Here is a 20,059-nt window from a genome sequence, read left to right as displayed (position 1 = left end):
AATTGTTTTGTCTAGTTTATGGGGTACAACAACTACTTGTGTTCCCAATGGCAGTCAGACCTGCCCATAGTGGTACAAGAGCTAGTAATATCAAGCCTAACTCTGAACAGGCTTCCAGCTTGCCCAAAATGCAGTAGTGAGACTGCTTACAATAATTTCAGCAGGAAGAAATGTAAGGTACTACACCTGGGCAGAAAAAAATGAAATGCACAGATACAGGATGGGTGACACTTGGTTTGACAACAGTACATGTGAAAGGGGTCTTAGTGGACCACAAGTTGAATATGAGTCAGTAGTGTGGTGTGGCAGTTTTAAAAGCCAATGTATCAAGGGAAGTAGTATCACCACTCAATTCTGCTTTGGTCAGACCTCACTTGGAATACTGTGTCCATTTTGGGCACCATAGTACAAGAAGAATATTAACAAGCTGGAATGTGTCCAGAGGAGGGTGACCAAAATGGTAAATAAGTCTGGAAACCATTCCCTATGAGAAGTGGCTTAGGGAGCTGTATATGTTTAGCATGGAGAAGAGAACATTAAGAAGTGACATGATAGCCATGTTTAAATATTTTAAAGGATGTCATATTGAAAATGGAGCAAGCCTGTTTTCTGCTGATCCATAAACATGAAGCAATGGATTCAAGCTAGAGGAAAAGATTCCACCTGAACATTAGGAAGAACCTCTTCATGGTAAGAGTTATCCCCCGGAGTGTGGTGGAGTGTCCTTCTCTGGAGATTTTTAAAATGGTTATCTGTCAGGAGTGCTTTGTGTCTTCCTGCATGGCTGGATGGCCCTTGTGGTATCTTCCAACTCTATGATTCATTTGCATACACTTGTCCTACAAGAGCTATACTGCTTACCAGTTTGTTTTTGTGCATAGTTCAACGTGTTGATTGAAAAACTTTGGAGGCTTAAAGGGATGAGGTCCAAAATAAGCCAAGGGGCTGTCTTTTCTCATTCCAAACTACTTATGCCCAAGATCTGTTGGTGAGGCCTTCCTAAGTCCTTAACTATGGTGGAAGCTCAGCTGGTGACACAAGGAACTTTCTCCTTGTGTAACTTTGTCCTAGACTCATCTGTGTTATGTTACAGCATTCTGAGGTACAGCAAGAATATTTAGGCAGAATTTTGTTTTTAATATAACTTTATCTGACACCTATGTTTATTCTGTTGAATCGTTATTATGCAGTAATTTAGAATAATGTTGCAGTTTGTGGTTAGTCTGAATTGTTCTTAGCTACTCTGAGGGGTTCATAAGCATTATATGAATTTTTGCCTGAATAATATATTTTTTAAAAATCCTTTTGACTGTACCAAAACATGGTTGTTGAGCCAATCTCTAAATATTATATTCTTGTCAACTGAGTAGAGAGCTGGCTGAGATGTGATGTTACTTCTAGGAATATTAGCACAGGCTTACACAAAAATTCAAATTATTATGCTATGACAGCTTGAAAACCTCTATTTTATCTTAGTTTGGAGCTTCATATATCTATTGCATTGCGAAATGCTTCACCATTAAGGGGTTCTGTTCCCCTGGGTATATATGAAGTGCACAAGTTAATAATTTCTCATTCTATTACTTCTAATAAGTTATGCCAAGACTGTTTTTCCTTGCAAAGCTATAGTCAACTAGAAGCATTATGAGCTGAGTATCTTACTTACCAAACAACAGAAACATGGCAGCATTAGGAGAGAGAAGGTTAGGTTTAGAAAGAATGACAATTGATGTACACAGACAGCTAAGCCACAGAGAAGAGTTTACAGCAAGTCATAGCCTCCAGCTTTACAACTGCAAGCAAAGATTTAATTGAGAAGGGGCTGGGAAAGTCCATCACCTAGTCCAAGAACAAAGCATGCATGTCACCATTGAGTGCGTGCATCAACGTTCACCTTAACAGTCCTCCTTCCTCTTCCTGGTTTGGAACTCTGTGGAGGTGGGCTAATCGTTATAGAGTCATGCGCCGTCACTTGGATGGTGCTATCAGAGTCTAGCCGTAATCCATTTTGCACAGGTAATCCTTTGGAAGAGCTCTCCACGAAGACATTTAGTGGGGACTTGGCAGTGAAACCATTCTGTTCTCTCTCTGGTATCCCATTTGGAATCTTTGCTGCTAGTTGGGTGGGCTTCGTCTCAAGAGGCCACTGGCTGGCCTGAATGTCATGCTTCCCAGTCCGGTTAGAGATCTGGTCAAACTGTTTCCCAAAGTAATCTACATCCCCATTTACATAACTGTTCCCCATCTTCTGACTGGGAGATTTGAGAGGTGAATCAAGTGGGGGGCATGCCAATTGGTCAGGTTGCGTGAAAGGATCATCGCTGAAAGGGTCAGGATTGGGTGTAGGAAAGAAGCTGAGGTTTGCAGAGAAAGCATTTTCGGGCAAGAAAGGTGGCTGTGGCTTTGGCAGTGGTAAGGAAGGTGTGATGTCATTCAAGAAAAGATCCTCCCCTTTGAGAGAAGCTGGAGGGACCTCAATTTCAGAGTTTAAATCCACTAAGAGGACCTCTTTATCCTCCTCCTGTTAAGTTTGGAAAAGACAGATTGGCAGAAGAGTTATTTAGACATGTGCAAGTAGTTTCATGTGCTCATTGATTAAAACACGATAAGCAAGCAGACTTGTGAGGAAACATGGCTTTTAAAAGTAGGCTACCCATGACCTAAATCCATTTTGCTATTTGACAGTTACCCTATGGTAGGGGTGAGCAAACTGCAGCCCTCCAGGATCTTGCTGGTTTGCAACTCCCATAAGCCAACATAGTCAATGATGACGAATGCTATGGGATGCAGTCTACCAATATCTAAGGAGCCATGTGGGCCACAATGTTTGCTTGAAGAGTTGCAAACTTCTCAGAGTCATCTGACTGGCAAGCCAGACCATGGAAGCAAATTGTTCCTATGAGTCTGACTGGGGTTCTTCATGCTTCTTATTCCAAGATTTTTTCCTGATCCTAATCTTACAACGTTCACTAAAAGGACACTATACTTTTGCTTATGCTCCCAATTCGATTACTGTTTGATCCAGCCACAAGTGTATGAAGATGCCAACCCAGACTTTGGTGATCAACCTACACTGAATACTAGGGGTGAGCGCAAAAGTACAAGAATTGATTAACATCCCAGTTAGGAAAACACCCCAATTTCAAATAGGTCCAAATTCAAATCCTGATATAGAAATTCAGATCTTCATGCCTCCCATAAGCCAACATCAGCTATTAACATTTTATTTTTTTGCTTGTGAAAATTTGATGAAATTTGCATAGTAGCATCTTAGGAGAGGACTATGCCTGCCAGTTTGCAGGCAAAGGGGCTATAAGGTGGAGGAGAGTTTATGATCCATTTGAAAAAGGTGTGGAGTGGCCTAAAACTCTGAAAAAAATCTTAGCAGAATTGGATTAAATTCACAGGAGCAGTTACCATGAAGGAACCAAGCCCAATAAATTTCTGAAGAACAGGTGCCACACTTTATACTAGAGCAGCCTATATAGCATGGGTGGGGAAAATGTGGCCCTGAGATGGCATATGGCCCCATCAAGGGCTGTTCATTCTTCTTTCAGCCTTCTACACTCTCCAGAATGTACTTTTTCTGGCCAAAAAGAAAAAAGTAAAACACTTCTCTTGGAAGCCTCTAGGAGTGGCAATCTGCCTTTTTAACAGGTTCCAAGAGACTCCTGCACTGTTCAGCTTCAAAAATACTACTTCTTTGAAATTAGAAGTAGACTTCTGGCTACTTCAAGACAATTTTTTAAATAAAAAATAATTGACAGACTGTACAGTATCCAGATAGTGAAAGACAGGGGAAACTGCTACTGGGACTCAGTACAGCAGTTCAACTCTGCTGGACAGATAAAAGTGCCACCCCCAAAATAATGTGCTTATCCCAAAATTTAGGGAACAACTGTTGTGAAAATGGTATGTGGAACGGAGGAGAGCTAAGTAAAGCAACCTGTAAAATTTCAGAAGGATGGGTCCAAAACTCTGGATGAAAATGGAAGTGTTCACATTTGGGAGAGGGATAATTTACCTTCCCTAGATGTGTTTTGGGAGGCATTTTAAATGCAAATTACAGGAAACCTGCAACATTTCAAAAGGATGGGTGCAGAGGCCATGGAGTAATGATGAATGAAAAATGGTTTAATGTTTCTGCTTAAAGGAAATGTGACAGGACAGGGAAGGATGGCAAATGTGGAACATTCAATGGCAGAAGCAGCACAATTTGGACATCATCATTTTCTAAGCAAAGGCCTAATGTCACATACCCCCAGTTCTTTCAGACTCTACATGGACAGATGCAACATCTTTGAGCGAGACAGACAAAAAGCACTGAACATTGGACAACAGCCTGCCTAAAACCATTCCCTGTGATTAAAAGCTACAGCTGCCAGTCACAAACTACACTCCATTTCCTCTTCTCAAACCCAGTACTCACTTTAACTGGGGAGAGGGAGCTCAGGGAAAATCTATCAAATTTTTGAAATGGAGTTATGTTGCCTTATGTTTACATCCCTCCAAACGCAAATTGCAAATGAATTTTTGGCAAGGAGATAATAGTTATCCTTCAGAGAAATCCTGCTTCCATTTCAGTGTCTCCAGAATGAGCCTCATTTTTTTCTGGATTTGGAATTCATCCTGATCTGAAGTATATCAATACTGGATACTCTTCCTGCAGCTTTTCAACATGGCCAATTAAGATCTCAGAATCAACTCCTATGCATATAGTGTCCTACATCCAATTACTTAATCCCAGCTAGAGACCCATTGGAATTTACATTGATTAATTCAACAATTAATTAATTGAATCTACTCAAGTTGGGACTAGCAGTTGGATTTAGGCCAAATAAGCTACTAAACCACTAAACAATGGCTATTATTTCCTGACTGGGAAAATCTGGTCTTGACTGTCATACACCTTAAGAGGACAGGGATAATACTGGCTTCAAAATGTAACCATGGGAGATTCAACCATATAAATGTTCAACTGTCTATCTGAATCCATCTGGCACAACCACATCATTAAGGATTCTTGCTGCCCAAGTCACCTAAAGTGTTCTCCAAATCTGAAGGCTGAAAGCCACATCTTTTACTACTCACTGTGGGACTGTTCAGGTCAGGAGGAGTAGACATATCTCCAAAGAGATCCATCTGGTCAACACCCTTTAAGAGGAAGATGTGCAAGAAATGATTACACCTACAAAGTCACTTGCATGTAAGCAACAGCATGAACATGAGCTCTTGAAAAACTTGATTATCTGCAGCCTTTTGTCTCTTCTAGTTTATCTTGTTGTATTAGTTCAGCCTGCATTTGCTCAACTAATACAATTTCTTCTGGTTAACTGCCACTTGTTAACTGACAGTTAATCTGCCAACTGGCTAGCCAGATCAGAAACGTCTACGTACCAGCTTAATTTTGCCCGTTTGATCAGAAGTTGTTTCGTCGCTACCATTCTGAAACAAAGCAAAGTGAAGTTACGTTTGACACTCAGTTACTATTGTCACCTAAAACTTCAGACAAGCTGTTCAGAGTGAGGACTCAGGCCCAGCATACAAAGGTCCCAATTCACATGCTGAGAGAAAGATTATTTATGGCACTTCATTGAATCTTGCAAGATTGAGTATGTGTGGCTTGGCAACAAGTTACGCGTCCTCTCATTACTGGTGAGAACAGCATTCTTATACGGTTTTACAATCATATCTATGATATCAGAGCAAGCTGTGATTGGAACGCTGTATTCTACATACAAACATATGTTCTTTGATATATAAAACATGTAACAAGAAAACTTTCCCTTCATAACATTGTTTGGAAGTAGCCTTTGTACTAAGGTCTATTAGATGATAGGCTTTATATTACTGTTATTATTATTATTCATTTAGCAGGTTTTCCATGCCTGAGGACAGTTAACTTGTTTCTTACCTCAGATTTATTGACCTCTTCATTCTGTAAAAGAGAAGTTATAATTTTAGAACTCATGGGAAGTTGATTTATATCAAATTAGGCTATTGTCTGCTTTGACTGCCACAATGTCTTAGGTAGACTCATGGTAACCCTAATGCAAACCTATCACAAATGTAGGGGATAGACTGCAGTACAGTGGTACCCCGGGTTACGAAATTAATTCGTTCCGCCGCCGCTTTCGTAACCCGGAAACTTTCGCTAGCCGAAAAGCCCATAGGCGCTAATAGCGAAAGCCGCGATTCCGTGTGAAATCGCGCCGAAAAGCACCAAATTTTTCTTCGTAACCCGAAATAACCTTCGTAACCCAGAAATGTTTTTTTCAATGGATTTTTTTCGTAACCCGGAAATTTCGTAAGGCGGCGCATTCGTATCCCGGGGTACCACTGTATTAATTATTAATGCTACTGAAATAGTATTTGAAGGACTGTATTCTCCCATACAAATTTAGGCGTGCGTTGAGACTTTGGGGAGGTCCTTCTCTCTGTCCCATCAACTTTTGCAGCCACATCTGGTGGGGACATGGGAAAGGGCTTTGTTTGCTGCTCCTAGGCTCTGGAACTCTCTTGCTAGAGAGGTTAGATTGGCACCCTCCTTATTTTGAACAGGCAGGGGAAAATCTTCTCGTTAATTTGATATGAACAATTATCATTTGATAATTTATCTGTGTTTGTTTTTAATAGCTGTAGGCTGCCTTGGGTCCCAAATTGGGGGGGGGGGGGGGGCAAGGTATTATGATCCTAAAATCTGGAACTTAAAATAACCCATTATGCCACATTACCTTTTTCTTGTCATCTTCTTCTTTTCTCTTGATGTTATAAATTACTTGGAAAAGATCCTTGAGATCTACAACTAGAGGTTCAGCCTGGGGACACAGAAGAAGACATGTTGGGGGGGCTTTAAAAAATAGAATGATTCTAATGCTTTAAACACTAGACGGAACTGAACTGAAATTGCTTGCTACAATTGAAAATAAGAGTCTCAATCATTTCCAAGGAGTGGAGTCCACCATGTTACATAGTCTCCCAGGAGAAGGACTTAATTCCTGCTAATATAAGCAATCTATTAGAATTGTTTTTTTTAAAATATAATTTTATTGCATAAAATATGAAGATATACAACATTCAACATGATCAACATAAATTAATCAGAAGCATCTCAACTCAGAACTATTACATATAATGGTCCTGTATCTTCAAAAATCTTGATGACAAATAAACTTCCTGTTGTACAACATTTGCCTCTGTGTTTATTACTCTCCATATAATAGTTACCTTATAGCACTTCATGTTTCTTCTATTACTCCAGTCTATACATTTGCTTACTTATATTATAACACCCTATTTTCTATGTGTTAAATGAGGTTGCTTAATAATATCAATTAAATACGCGATGATTTACATGCCTTTCCATCTGTCATCACAACAGTTTTTTAGTGACTCCCATTCCCTTTCCACTTCTTCCTCATCTATTCCCTGAATAATTCTAGTTAATCTGTCCATTTCCATCATGTCATATATCTTCAGTAGCCACTCGTCTATTGATGGTATTTCATTGCTTTTCCAATATTGTGCCAGCAATAACCTCCCTGCTGAGACCATGTATAGGATTTTACACCAATGTTTTTTCTCTGTTTCCCAAGGGATTCTATTAGTCATGTTAAGCAAATAAATTTCAGGAGTCAAATCGAAATTTATCCCAAGACTTTTAGTTATGCATGCATGAATTTGGCTCCAGTATTTCTTTACCTTGGGGCATTCCCACCATACATGGAACCAGGACCTTTTGTATTTGCACACTTCCAACATTGACTACTGCTGTCCCTATGAATTTTAGCAAGTCTGACAGGCATCAGGTACCATCTTGACTCCATTTTTTTGTAGTTTTCTTGTAAATTTTGACAAGCAGTGAACTTTCGTGTTTTTTCTCTGGCGTAGTGCCAGCTTTTCAGTTCAATTGTCTTCCCTAGATCTCTGGCCCACTGTATCATCGAGTCCTTTATCACATTTTCTTCCATTTTCCTTTGTAGCAAAACTTTATAAAATTTAGATGTTAATTTCTTTTGTTCTTTTCGTAGCACAATATCCAATTCAGTATTTTTAATTTCAAATTTTTCCATTAGAGAGTCATTTTTAAATCTTTCTGCTAATTGTTGATAGAGAAACCAATGCTTTTGGATATCCATGTTCTTAATGTTCTCTAGTTTCTTAAACATGAAGTTATTCAAGTTATCTTTTGAGAGTAGATCTTCATACCTCAGCCAACTGGAGATCTGAGTTCTATTACAAAACGCCTCGTGGGGTGAAACCCATCCTGGTATTTTAACATAAAAGAGATGTTTTACCTTGAGCCAAACATTAAGAATTGCTTTTCGCACAAAATGATGTTCAAACTCCCTGTTAACTTTATGTTTGTTGTACCATAAATAGGCATGCCAGCCATAGCGGTTATTAAAGCCTTCTAAAGCAAGCAGTTTTTCATCTGTCAAGTTTACCCATTCCCTTGCCCAAGTAAGGCAATTTGCTTCGAAATATATTTGTAAGTCTGGCAGGTCAAATCCTCCATTCATGTTGAGATCAATTAATGTTTTCCATTTAACCCGAGGTTTTTTTCCTGCCCATATGAATTTCCTTATTTCCTTGTTCCACTCTTCAGGTTTTTTCAAATTAGAGATTATTGGGATATTGGTAAACAGATAGTTAAGCCTGGGTAGAACAGTCATTTTGATGGCGGCAATTCTTCCAGAGAAGGAGAGGTTTAGTTTTGACCATTTCTGAAGGTCCTGTCTTATTTTCTTCCAAATATGATTGTAATTATTTTCAAATAAATCAATATTTCTGTTTGATATCCAGATACCTAAGTATTTAGGTTTTTTTACGACCTTACAATTTGTAATGATCTGTAATTCACTCTCCTCTTTGGGTGATAGATTTTTTGTTATTATAACAGATTTTTGCACGTTTATTTTGAGTCCGGAAACTAATCCGAAATTCTCAATGACCTCTATTACTTTATGTATGCACGAGTTTGGGTTTTCTAAAAATACCACTAGGTCGTCTGCGTATGTTTTTAGTTTGAACTCAAATTTCTTAATTTTCACACCGAGGATTTCTGGGTCTTTCCTAATCCTGTTGTTTAAATCTTCCATTACAGTTATAAACAATAAAGGAGACAGCGGACATCCCTGTCTTGTTCCCCTTCGAATGTTAAATTGTTGCGTTCGCTCTCCGTTAATTATTAGTCTCGCAGTTTGGCTGGTATATATGCTTTTTATCCAACTTAAATATCTCTCTCCCACTCCGAGGTTTTGTAGAGTCCTCAGCATGTAGTCCCAGTTTAGGCTGTCAAAAGCCTTGTATGCATCAATGAAGAACATTCCGAGCTTCCTTTGAATGTTTTTTTTCAAAGAATTCAACTAGATTTAGTACAGTTCTGATGTTCTGCTTTAGATGTCTTGCGGGCAGAAAACCGGATTGATCTTGATCTATTTGGTTTATTAACACTTTCTTCAGTCGCTCTGCCAGAATATACGCATAGATTTTATAATCTATGTTAAGTAGAGAGATTGGTCTGTAGTTCTCTACCGAAGTACAGTCTTTGTCTTCTTTTGGGATAAGTATTATATCATTTATTGTCCAGGAGTCAGGGATGCCCTCCATCTCAATCTTATTCAACATGTCCTTTAAAGGTATTATTAATACATCTACTAATTTTTTATAATAAATTGCAGTAAACCCATCTGGACCCGGTGATTTATTCAACTTCAGATTTCTTATTGCTTTTCTTATCTCATCTTCTGTAAATTCTTCATTTAGTCTATCCTGAACTTGTTTCGGTATTTCCTTCCATTTTTGTATGCTAATGTTTTCTCTTATAAGATTTTCCCTTCCTTCTGAGGTTGGGGTTTTCCCGTATAGATTAGCATAAAAGCGTACGAATTCTTGTTTTATATCTTCTTGTGTTGTTATAATTTCCTTATTTACACATATCTTTTCTATTTGATTTCTTCTCCGATTTTGCTTCAGTTTCTGCGCCAACCATTTTCCGTTTTTGTTAGCGTTCTCAAACCTTTTTTGTTTAGCTATTTTCATGTTTTTCCCCACTTCTCTAGTTAGATCAATTTTTAGTTGTTTTCGTAAAACTTCCAGTTGTGTCATTATTTTCTTTGAAGTTGGATTTTGCATTAGTTCTTGTTCTTTTTGCTGTATTTTCTCCTCTATTTTTAGTTGTTTTTCGTTCCTTAATTTCTTCAGATAAGCTCCATGTTTTATTAAAAGCCCCCGTACGAAAGCTTTAGAAGTATCCCATATCACTTTACTTTTTGTCTCCAAATTATAATTGTCTTGAAAAAATAATTTTATTTGAGCCTTTAACTCTTCTAAGAAAGTATCATCTGTTAAAGTGTTATCGTTTAATCTCCAATTGTATTCGTTTCTTTTTGTTTTTAGTTCTAGTAGTATTGGTTTATGATCCAATTCTGTTTTCGGAAGTATGCTCATGTTATCCAGCATTTTCTCTAAATTGTTAGTGATTAGAAACATGTCAATACGAGATGCGGAGTTGTATTGCGCCGAAAAGAATGTGTACCCTGGTGCTTGATCATATAGTTTAGTCCACACATCTTCCAAATCCAATTGTTCATATAAACTAAAAAAGGAGTTCGGAAGTTTCCCTTGGTTTTTTTTAATTTTTTTGTGAGATTTCCTATCTCGAATTGGTTTAATTACACCGTTCCAGTCTCCTGCCATCAAGACATTGGCGATTTGTTGATCTTCTACTTTCTTTTTTAGTTTTTTGTAAAATGCCGTTTGATTTTTTGTGGGAGAATAAACACCGACTATCAGGATTTCCTTTTCTTGTATTTTGATTTTTACCCCCAACATAATGACCTTTTGGATCTTTAAAGCACTCTTTGGCCAGTATTTTACTTTGAACATATAGGGAGATTCCACCTTTTTTCTTCTCATTATTTGAGCTGAATAATTGTCCTAACTTCCAATTTCTTAGGTATTTCACATCCTTCTGCTTTATTTTGGTTTCCTGCAGACATAATATATCAAAACGTTTTTTCTCCAAATAATGAAATATACGTCTTCTTTTATGAATGGCATTTACGCCTTTAATATTCCAAGAGCAGATTTTAATAGACATTATCAAATAAATTCAACCTTTTACACTACAGTAATAAAATAAAGTTTTTTAGAAACAGATGTCCCCCCCCAAAATAATGTATTAACTCAGTCCTATTCCCGTACTGTCCCCTATATCAGGGTTATTCTCTAATTCTGACTCTGTCTTTTTCAGGACTTCTTCCCTTTGTCTATTTAATTTGTCCTCTTCCTCTTTACTTAAGCCGGCTTCTTTTTGCCTCGCTTGCGATCTTGTTTCTATATTCCCTTTTCTTTCTTGATCTTGCTTTTGCAGTTTCTTACAGAAGTCTTCTGCTTTTTCTTTTGTATTTATCTTATATCTTCTCTGTCTATACATAAACGACACTCCCTCTAATCTGTCCCAAGCATAGTTTATGTTATATTTAGAAAGCATTTGTGTCAAATTCCTATATTCCTGACGCCTTTTCAATATTATCATCGGAATGTCTTTAAAAATCCCAATAGGTTTACCATCAATTATCAATTTTTCCGTATAGCTTTTTTGTAAGATTTCTTCGCGAATTCTTGTCCTTGTTAAGCATAATACAATGTCTCTAGAAAGATGTTTCTCTTTTGCTAGGGTTGAGTTCACGCGGAAGATCTTGTCGACGTCATATTCTAGTTCTGCCTCTGTTACTCCTATGAAATCTGCTACATGTTTAACTATTATTTTGAAGATGTTTTCTTGTGCCACTTCTGGCACCCCACGGAGTTTTAGGCATCTTTCGCGGTATCTTAATTCTTGCAGCAGAGCGAGGTTTTCTTCTGTTCTCTGTTTCTCTGATATATGTTTCATTTCCTCCTCCAGTGTCGTTGTTTTAGTCTTAAGTAAATTAACGTCTTCTTTCAAAACAGTAAACTCATTGACTACAGAGTCTAATTTTTTCTCAAATTTCTCTAATCCTGTGTTCAGATTTTCATTCAGTTCTTTCCTGTTGTCCTGTAGTTCCTGTCTTATTTCTGCTTTAAAATTTCGCATTTCATCCACTAGCATCTGGATTACATCCGACTGTTTGTTAGCCATGTCTGTAGAACCTCTTCTGTTTTGCACTGGTATTTGTGGTCTAGTCTGTTGCGGTTTCTTAGCTGAGGTCATAACCTAAGGTCAAGCTTTTTGTTTACAATATTCTTATTTACAATGCCAATTTATATTCCTATGTATATATGTGAGTTATATAGCAAAGATCAGCAATCAATGTTTCAAACCAAATCCCACAGTTCCCTAAATTATCATATAGCTAGATCTCTTCACACTCTTCAGTATATGCAGATTGAACAATGCTATCAAAATTTATAAGGTGATTGCCAGTCTTAACCTCTTCAACACAAAATTACTGCCTTATATGTTGTTATTTACTTTACATATAGTAATTAAGTAACCTAGACAGAGATAGTTAATCTGGTTAAGTTTCACTTAGACAGACATAAACATAATATTACTATGCCACCTCTGTGTATACCTAAAGTTTTCTATTAGCTCTGATCTTTTTTCAGGTTATCAAATTGCAAACTGTAAATATATAATTGAGCTATATTACATTCAGTTGTGTATACAGTAAATTTATATAATATATACTTCTTCCAGAAAGCTAACTGAGAGTTCTAGTCCTTAATTGCAAGTGAGAGGAGAAGGATATTACAAAACTCTCTTCCCACAGTCAGCATACTATCCCTCAGTTGTTAATAAAGGGTTAAATTAGTCCAGCTCCTTCAGTGAGTTCAGCTGCTTAGGCTTTGAGTGAAGGCAATTATCTCTTCTAGAGTTCTAACAGCTGAGGGGCTGCAGAACAGCAGCATTAATTCCTTTTGTTTTCAGTCAGTGAAAATCAAAGAGACAGCCAGCCCAGGCTTTTTGTTATGGTAAGTTTGTTATGCCAAAGGGATATCCAATGTGAAAAAGGTCCAAGCCCTCTTAAATTTTCTCTCTTATTGTTGCAGTAGATGTAGGTAAATGTAGCAGAGAGAAAGGTAGAGAGAGAGAAAAAAAGTACATAAAAGCAGCTACAATGTTGCTTCACAGTTGTTTTGTCCAAAAAGAAAAAAAAGTTAGTCACGTCAGAAAAATTCTCAGTAATAGTCCATTAAATTCAGTATTGTTGCTAGTAGCCCCCAAAAGCCAGTAAGTAGGGTAGTTGATGTTGCTAGTCACCATCACAGTGAGTTGGACCAAACCAAATTAACTGGCATTAATGCCTGACTAAAATCAAATGGGACTTTGGTCACTCATTGGTATCTCTGAATCCACCCTACTGTATTCATATGGGATAGAGCATATATCAACTGTGAACTATTTCACATCTGGATAGGCTACTGTGAAGATAAGTGAGATCATGTTGCAACACTGCACATTTCTTCATAATACATGTTGTTGTTGTTGTTATGTGCCATCAAGTTGCTTCTGACGGATGGCAACCCTATGATAACCCTATCATAGGGTTTTCTTGGTAAGATTTGTTCAGAAGGAGTTTGTCTTTGCCTTCCTCTGAGAATGTAACTTGCCCATGGCTAAGCAGGTTTTGAACCCTGGCCCCCAGAGTCATAGTCTAATGTTCAAACCAATGTGCTGCAGAGGTGTACATTTTGTATTTGTATCTTCTCCTACATTTTCCTCTTAAATCAAAATGGAACATGTCATCAACAACTCACCCTGCAGTGCAGTTGTATCCATGAAGTCTAATGTGCAATCAAGTTTACCTGTTGTGATGTTTTTATGGCAAAGAACTGGTGCTGCCCTTCTCCTCCACAAACGTAGCCAAAGGCGCGGTTGTCAGTCACATCTCGAGCAATAAAGGAGATTTTGTTGACTGGGTGCTCATGCTCTATCACCTAGAATCAGAGTGGATGACACAGAACCAACTTTTTAATTCCTGGAAAGTGTTCTCTGATTCATTAAGTTACAAGAAAATGGAGACACTACAGCACACTACACAAGGGTCATTGGTGTGAAAGGATAAAAGTTTAAGCTCATACTGATCACATGTAGCTCATGCTGATATCAGAACTGAGGTAGTGATGAGAAGCCTTCCACCAAGGAAATTTTGTGGTAGCTGAGAAGGGAAATATATATACACACCCAAAAATCTAACTTTGATGGTAAGGCTGTGTGTCAGTTCCTTGGCCTTTGACTCAGCAACATGAAGAGTGTCAAGATTAAATTCTCATTCATTGTTTATATGACATTGTTAATGTGCTCCTCCATAGGGTTGAAATGATCCATGAGAAACATTTGTCCCCCATTTAAAGGTTACTTTACCTTGATGAATAATCAATTGATCTTGACTAATAAGATTATTGTATTTCTTTAAAATGTTTCCAGAAGAAGAACATCTATTTTGTTAATCACATTTTTAGAAGTTCAGCAATTTAAACTTAGATTGATGCTTCACATAATCAGAAAGCAAACAGTTTCCTAAGCAAGGTCAGTTTGACTGCAAAGCTTACCCCTGTCTTTTCATCTATGATCTTGATCCCACCAAGGGAGATGTTCACCCATACTTTCTGCTTGTGTTGTCCTTGAGAACGGGCTGCTACTGCCATTCCCTAGGAACAGAAAGCCAACATGAATAGAAGTGCGTCAGTAGTTGAAATGTGCTATACTTACAGCTAGTTTTGCTTGTTCAATTCTGGATCATCAATCAGTTATACTCCAAACCCAATGACAGCCAGGTGCTGCCTTCCAGATTACTCAGTTAAGATAGACTGCATAATTAGGTTGATTGTTTCTAAAAGAGTTCATTGGCAATTCCACCCTAGGGGCAGTCAGAGAGGCTCAAACACTTGCAGAAACTCAAGAAAGCTTTGGCAAGTATCCAGAACATTTATTACACTTGGAAGGCCATTTAGACCAAGGTGGGCAAGCTCCAGGGGAGGATTTCCTACCTCCCAGGGCTCATTATGCCTCAGAATTTAGAGATGAAGTGTGGTGTACTGGATTGCGTGTGGGATTATGATTCTGGAAGACCGGAGTTTGAATCTCTACTCCGTCATAGAAATCTACACCTTGGGTGAGCCACACTCCCTCAGCCTCAGAGGACACTTTTTATTGGTGTGTGTGTTTTGTTCTTTTTTAACATCTGTATTTTTATATTGTTTTAATTGTGACAATTTTAATTGTTTATAAAATCGTACTGGCAGATTTTGTTTGATTTCCTTCTGTGAGTCACCTTGGATCTCACTCAAAGAGAAAGGTGGCATATTAAATAAAAAAGCAAATACATAAATGACAAATCTCCTGTGCACAATTCTTGCCATGAAAACCCTGTGATAGATTCACTGTACCGTTTCCGTAAGTTGGAAATGACAACCACTACCACAACAGGACTCACAAAGTCCCCTACATTAGGAAAAGTTCATCTGTAAGTGGTTAGAAGTCCACTTCTGGGTTAGTAAAACCGGGCTAAGTTTTTTAAAGAGATGAGGGAAGGCCTGCAACTTATTTGAATGAGAATCGCCACAGTGACATTTACCTCTTTTTTGCCAATTTTGAGTCAGCAGAGGAAACCTGTTGGGAGATCCAGAAGGGTCCCCAAACAGCTCTGGGGGACATATGTAGCCCATAGGCCTCCTAATTCCCATCCCCAATTTGCGAAGTCATATGTTGTGACCAGGAACCAAACTCAGTTGTTGAATTTTGATGCTGGAGAAGCGTCAGCTCTCACGGATAGGAATTGACCAATGAATTCCTTACATCAGCAAGTACTTTTTTAAAATCATATTTTCTCTACCCTTCTAGTGTAGTAATGTATTCAGGCACAAGAAAAGTGGCAATATCATTACAAAGATAAATAGAATTTATATGCAACATACTTGAACCTCAAAATGTACAGGTATGTTTAGCCAGTGTGTTCTAGCAGTGCCTCTCTTTTAACTGTATTTTAAAAAACAAAACAAACAAACAAAAACAAAACAAAACATCATGCAACTTCTTGGTGGTTTCCTATAATTTCACTTAGCACTGTAAGCGGCCTCCAGCTTTCTCAATATGGCCTGTATGTCATTTTACAGGTAATGTAATGTTCACTGCCTCAAGGAATCTGAGAGTTATAGTTTTGAAAGGACCTTATAGAAGCCACATAGAGCTAGAGTTCTTTGGAGGAAAGCCATTTCTTATCTAGTGCCTTAAAACAGCAAGAAGTATGGGAGACTCACCTTTAGTTTCATCATTGAATCTTGGCTCATCTTGTCTCCCCTTGCTTCTGGAACATCATCAATACCAATCAGTTTGGCCTTGTATCGTACACCATCACCTTGAAATCTGGCCAAAAGGAATTCTTCGGTCTTCTCTGTTCCTGAAAATCCAGTTTTAGCCATGCAAATTTATCTGTGCTATGTTACAGCCATAAATATCTGTGTCTGTTCTTTCTTAATGATGCATTTTATAAGGGCCAGCAAGCTTTTCACATCTGTACATTTAATATACACAAGCATGTTTTTCATCAGATATAGTAAACAAGCATTCAATGAGTAGCACCTGTTTTCTGTTTGTATGGGCAGTGGAAAAGACTTAAGTAGTGTATGGATAAACATAAAAGAATCAAATTCACTCAAGGAGGTTTTAGGGACACACTTTAAAAGGGCAGCAGAGCCAGGATTCTCTGCAGATCCCTGTCCTGTATTTGCTTGGTGGCATATACTGATGATCATAAAATCTATGGTGAGTCCCTAATGTGGCATCTTATTACATAGTTTCAGTTGACCTGCTTTGCTCAAGGCTCCAATTTATGTCACTTTTACATTCTGAGAACACCAGATGGTTATCTAGGCCCATCGTCCTATTTTATGTATGTGTGACCCTCCAGATGTTGCTTGACTGAAACTCCCATGATATTTCAACAATTTATTATGCTGGCTAAGGCTGGTGTTAGTTATAGTTCTACAACAACATGCCCTGTGTGACTCACTTTAGTATCCCATCAAAAAAGAACTAAAGAATGGGGAGGCTTCCAAGTAACAGGTTTCTGGTCAAGAACTCTGTAGTGTCTGGATAAGCTGTCCCCTACAGATGACTCACTGGACCTATATTCTAGATCAGTGTTTCCCAAACTTTGATCTCCCGATGTTTTGGACTTTAGCTCCCAGAATTCCTTACAGTTGGCTAGACTAGCTAGGGTCTCTGGGAGTTGAAGTCCCAAACACCTCAAGGACCAAAGTTTGGGAAATACTGTTCTATTCATTTTATCAAACCTTTTTAAGACTGTGTAACAACTCCTCATAGGGCTGTACAACCACTTCACTCTATGACAGCTCTAGTTTCCAATCTGGGACAAGACTCTCTGCAGTCACAGTGTTGGGGATGGGAGGAGGGGAATGGCATGAGGTCGCTCATTTGTGTACATTCACTTTTTTCCTGAATGCTTGTGCTCTTTTTCTAGATTTAGGCAGTAGTAGGTCCCTACCCTTCTTTCCCTCACAACCCCCAACTGACCACCACACTGCCTCTCACTACAGTACCACACTTGTATGTTTATTTGCATGTGAGCATGTGTGGGAAAGCTACACACACAGTTTCAAGAAGTACACACACAATATAGACACTATGGTTCAGATGACAGTATGGACTGGACTGGCAGGACTGAGCACTGCACATGCTTTGAAATATGTTTTATTAAAGCAAATTTGAATCTGGCTATAGCACAAAAAACCTTAGAGCTGCCTGTCTGCAATTTGGCAAGAGTTATTAGCCCTAAAAGAGGTACCATCTCTTCAAATTGCATGCATTTGTTTTGTGTGTGTGTGTGTGTGTGTGTGTGTGTGTGTGTGTGTTGGTTTTCCAATGCAGGTCATTAGAAGCCCTAAAGATTCAATTGTGTCAATCATTGTTTGGATCTGGTATACTAAGAAAGTCCAAATTGAAGTTGGGTCCAATCGGAATTAGACTGGGAACCAAATCAAGATGCTCTTGCATGGCCCTACACCTCGGGATATGTAAGGAGTGATCTGCCCCCTCCTTCAATGTACCTTTCTTTTTCTCCTTTTTGGAAGGTTGTGGTTTTACTGGTGTCTGTTGCTGAGCAGGTGGATTATTTACACTCGTTGCTTCCGTGTCGCTTGACATGGTGAGAGGCCAGCCTCAGCTCCAGGAGCAAACCTTGTTTGTGATAGTGCAATTGGAATCCAGTTAGTGATCCTCAGTGGACAAGCATACTATTCTGACCTAGAGAAAAAAAGAATTAGAATAATCAATGTTTCCAATTCTATTCATGTTGTGTAAGCATTAAAAAATACACAGGTTCAAGAAACAGGAGCACAGAAAGCTATTTTATATTAGGTAAGACATCTGTCTTAATCTAACCAGCATTAGCTCGCCAGGATCTCAGGCAGAAGGGAATCCTTCTTGGCATCTCATATTACATACCCTCAAACATTGCACAGATGAGACCATGCAACCTGAGAGTATTGTCAAGATACTAAAAGTTATTAATGAGGAAGAGCACATGAACTATGAGAGACTGCAGCAGTTTGCTTTTCCCTGAATTTACAGGGAAAGGCAAGATTCTACTCTGCCTCTCCCCTCCTCTCCCCCTTGCAGAGTTAACTTTTGCACTTTGAACCCTGAATCAGATGAAGTAAGCCAAGACAAAGATGGAAAGTGTGAGAGGAAAAGAGAAAATAAGGAAAAGGGGGATGACGTAGGATGAATTAGGGCTGTCCCTGACCAGTTGGTGCAGTGTAATTACAACTTTGAAAATGAAGATTGATTGTATAATCTTAAGAATACAAAGCAAGTGCTGGTCTCCTGAGCTAGCAGCAGTTTGATGGGTTGCCCATTCACTGCCCACACCACGTTAAGTGGCATAACTCTATCCTACAGAATCCTGGGAAATATACTTTTGTGAGGTATCAAAGCTCTCTGACAGACCAGGATGAATACCCCCACCAAACTATAAATCCCAAGATCCCACAAGACGGTGCCATTACAATTAAAGTGGTGCCAAACTGCTTTATTTTTGCAGTGTGGAAGAGTTTTCAGCTATGGTTCCTCCCAATACCATGGCCATTTATAAAACTGCCAAAAAATGAGAAACGCATCAATACATTAGATTTATGAATGCAAAACCTACAATTAAATGTATGTATATACATATGTGCCTTCAAGTTGCCTGTTGACTTATGACTACCCCATGAATTTCATAGGTTTTTTAAAGCAAGGAATACACAGTGGTGGTTTTGCTAGTTCTCCTTACAAATATCTTTCTAAATCTACCCAAAAAATATAAAATAATAAAATGATGGGAGACCTTTGGTTTTGGGCTTTAAGCCCCATTACTGACTGGGGCTTCTGGGAATGGACTCTCTTTACCCGCAAAAAAATAAAAATAAAAATAAAATTTGAAAGGTCAGGTATTAACTATTCCTCTATGGAGTCAGCATTCTTCTCCCAAGGCTCCCCCCATAGACCATGTGTATTTGATGACACTATAAGACTGCATTAGAAATTTGGACTCAATATCGTACAGTCCCAAAAAGGGACTGACCATCTGCAAGTGTTTGAAACACAATTGCTTCCATGAAGGACAGGGCACTCACCACAAGCTCTGCAACACTATAACCATGGTAATCCTCTTTTCTGTTTTATGTGTTAGCTCCTTAAAAGCAATTGTCTAATTTTGTTACCAGGGTTGCCTTTCCTGAGTTTGTTCTGGAAATTCTAGTTGAGGTAAGGTTGGATTTCAACCTATTTAGGACATGGGAAAACAGGCTTCATAGTTTATCAGTATTTGAGGATTTTGCTTTTGACCAGTCTTGCATGACAGTCTTGAAGCTACAATACAGTTCAGCTATCCCATTCAATCAGTGAAATTCACCATTAAGACACGGCTCTGTACAACTCAGTAATTCACATCTGCTGGGATGCATATCTACCTTACATCAAGCCCTCTGCCTTTAAGACTTGAGTGGAATACGTGTTCCCAGGCAAGCTGTTGTTTTTGTACAATGTAGTAAGCATCACATGGAA

At 38.5% G+C, this 20,059-nt stretch overlaps 2 protein-coding genes across 4 annotated transcripts in view; both read right to left on the bottom strand.

Moving 5' to 3' along the window:
- LOC149324090 (disabled homolog 2-like) overlaps positions 1 to 20,059 on the bottom strand; it is a 64,457-nt gene that overhangs the window by 18,276 nt on the left and 26,122 nt on the right. For all 3 annotated transcript variants that reach the window (XM_089496254.1, XM_089496244.1, XM_089496251.1), the window contains exons 2-10: positions 18,061 to 18,256; positions 16,252 to 16,391; positions 14,545 to 14,643; positions 13,798 to 13,929; positions 6,735 to 6,818; positions 5,915 to 5,938; positions 5,398 to 5,445; positions 5,092 to 5,154; positions 1,895 to 2,521 (exon numbers count right to left, since the gene is read on the bottom strand). In XM_089496254.1, the coding sequence (XP_089352380.1) occupies positions 1,895 to 2,521; positions 5,092 to 5,154; positions 5,398 to 5,445; positions 5,915 to 5,938; positions 6,735 to 6,818; positions 13,798 to 13,929; positions 14,545 to 14,643; positions 16,252 to 16,391; positions 18,061 to 18,157 (1,314 nt within the window). In that variant the 5' untranslated portion in view covers positions 18,158 to 18,256. The remainder of the gene's footprint in view (positions 1 to 1,894; positions 2,522 to 5,091; positions 5,155 to 5,397; positions 5,446 to 5,914; positions 5,939 to 6,734; positions 6,819 to 13,797; positions 13,930 to 14,544; positions 14,644 to 16,251; positions 16,392 to 18,060; positions 18,257 to 20,059) is intronic.
- Positions 11,180 to 12,469, bottom strand: LOC149324091 (uncharacterized). The gene has a single exon (XM_089496231.1). It carries the CDS (start codon positions 12,197 to 12,199, stop codon positions 11,186 to 11,188), a length of 1,014 nt encoding a protein of 337 aa, XP_089352357.1. The 5' UTR covers positions 12,200 to 12,469; the 3' UTR covers positions 11,180 to 11,185.

Source organism: Sceloporus occidentalis, unplaced genomic scaffold (assembly GCF_023333645.1).
Source record: "Sceloporus occidentalis isolate IW3139 unplaced genomic scaffold, rSceOcc1.0.p SCAF_1, whole genome shotgun sequence".
Classification (NCBI taxonomy): domain Eukaryota; kingdom Metazoa; phylum Chordata; class Lepidosauria; order Squamata; family Phrynosomatidae; genus Sceloporus; species Sceloporus occidentalis.
Note: the sequence above shows the minus strand (reverse complement) of the source record. Positions and strands in the feature narration are given on the sequence as shown.

Bases quoted from the DNA above. Each gene is read 5' to 3' on its own strand.
- LOC149324091 (XM_089496231.1), bottom strand. From the start codon at position 12,199: ATGACCTCAGCTAAGAAACCGCAACAGACTAGACCACAAATACCAGTG.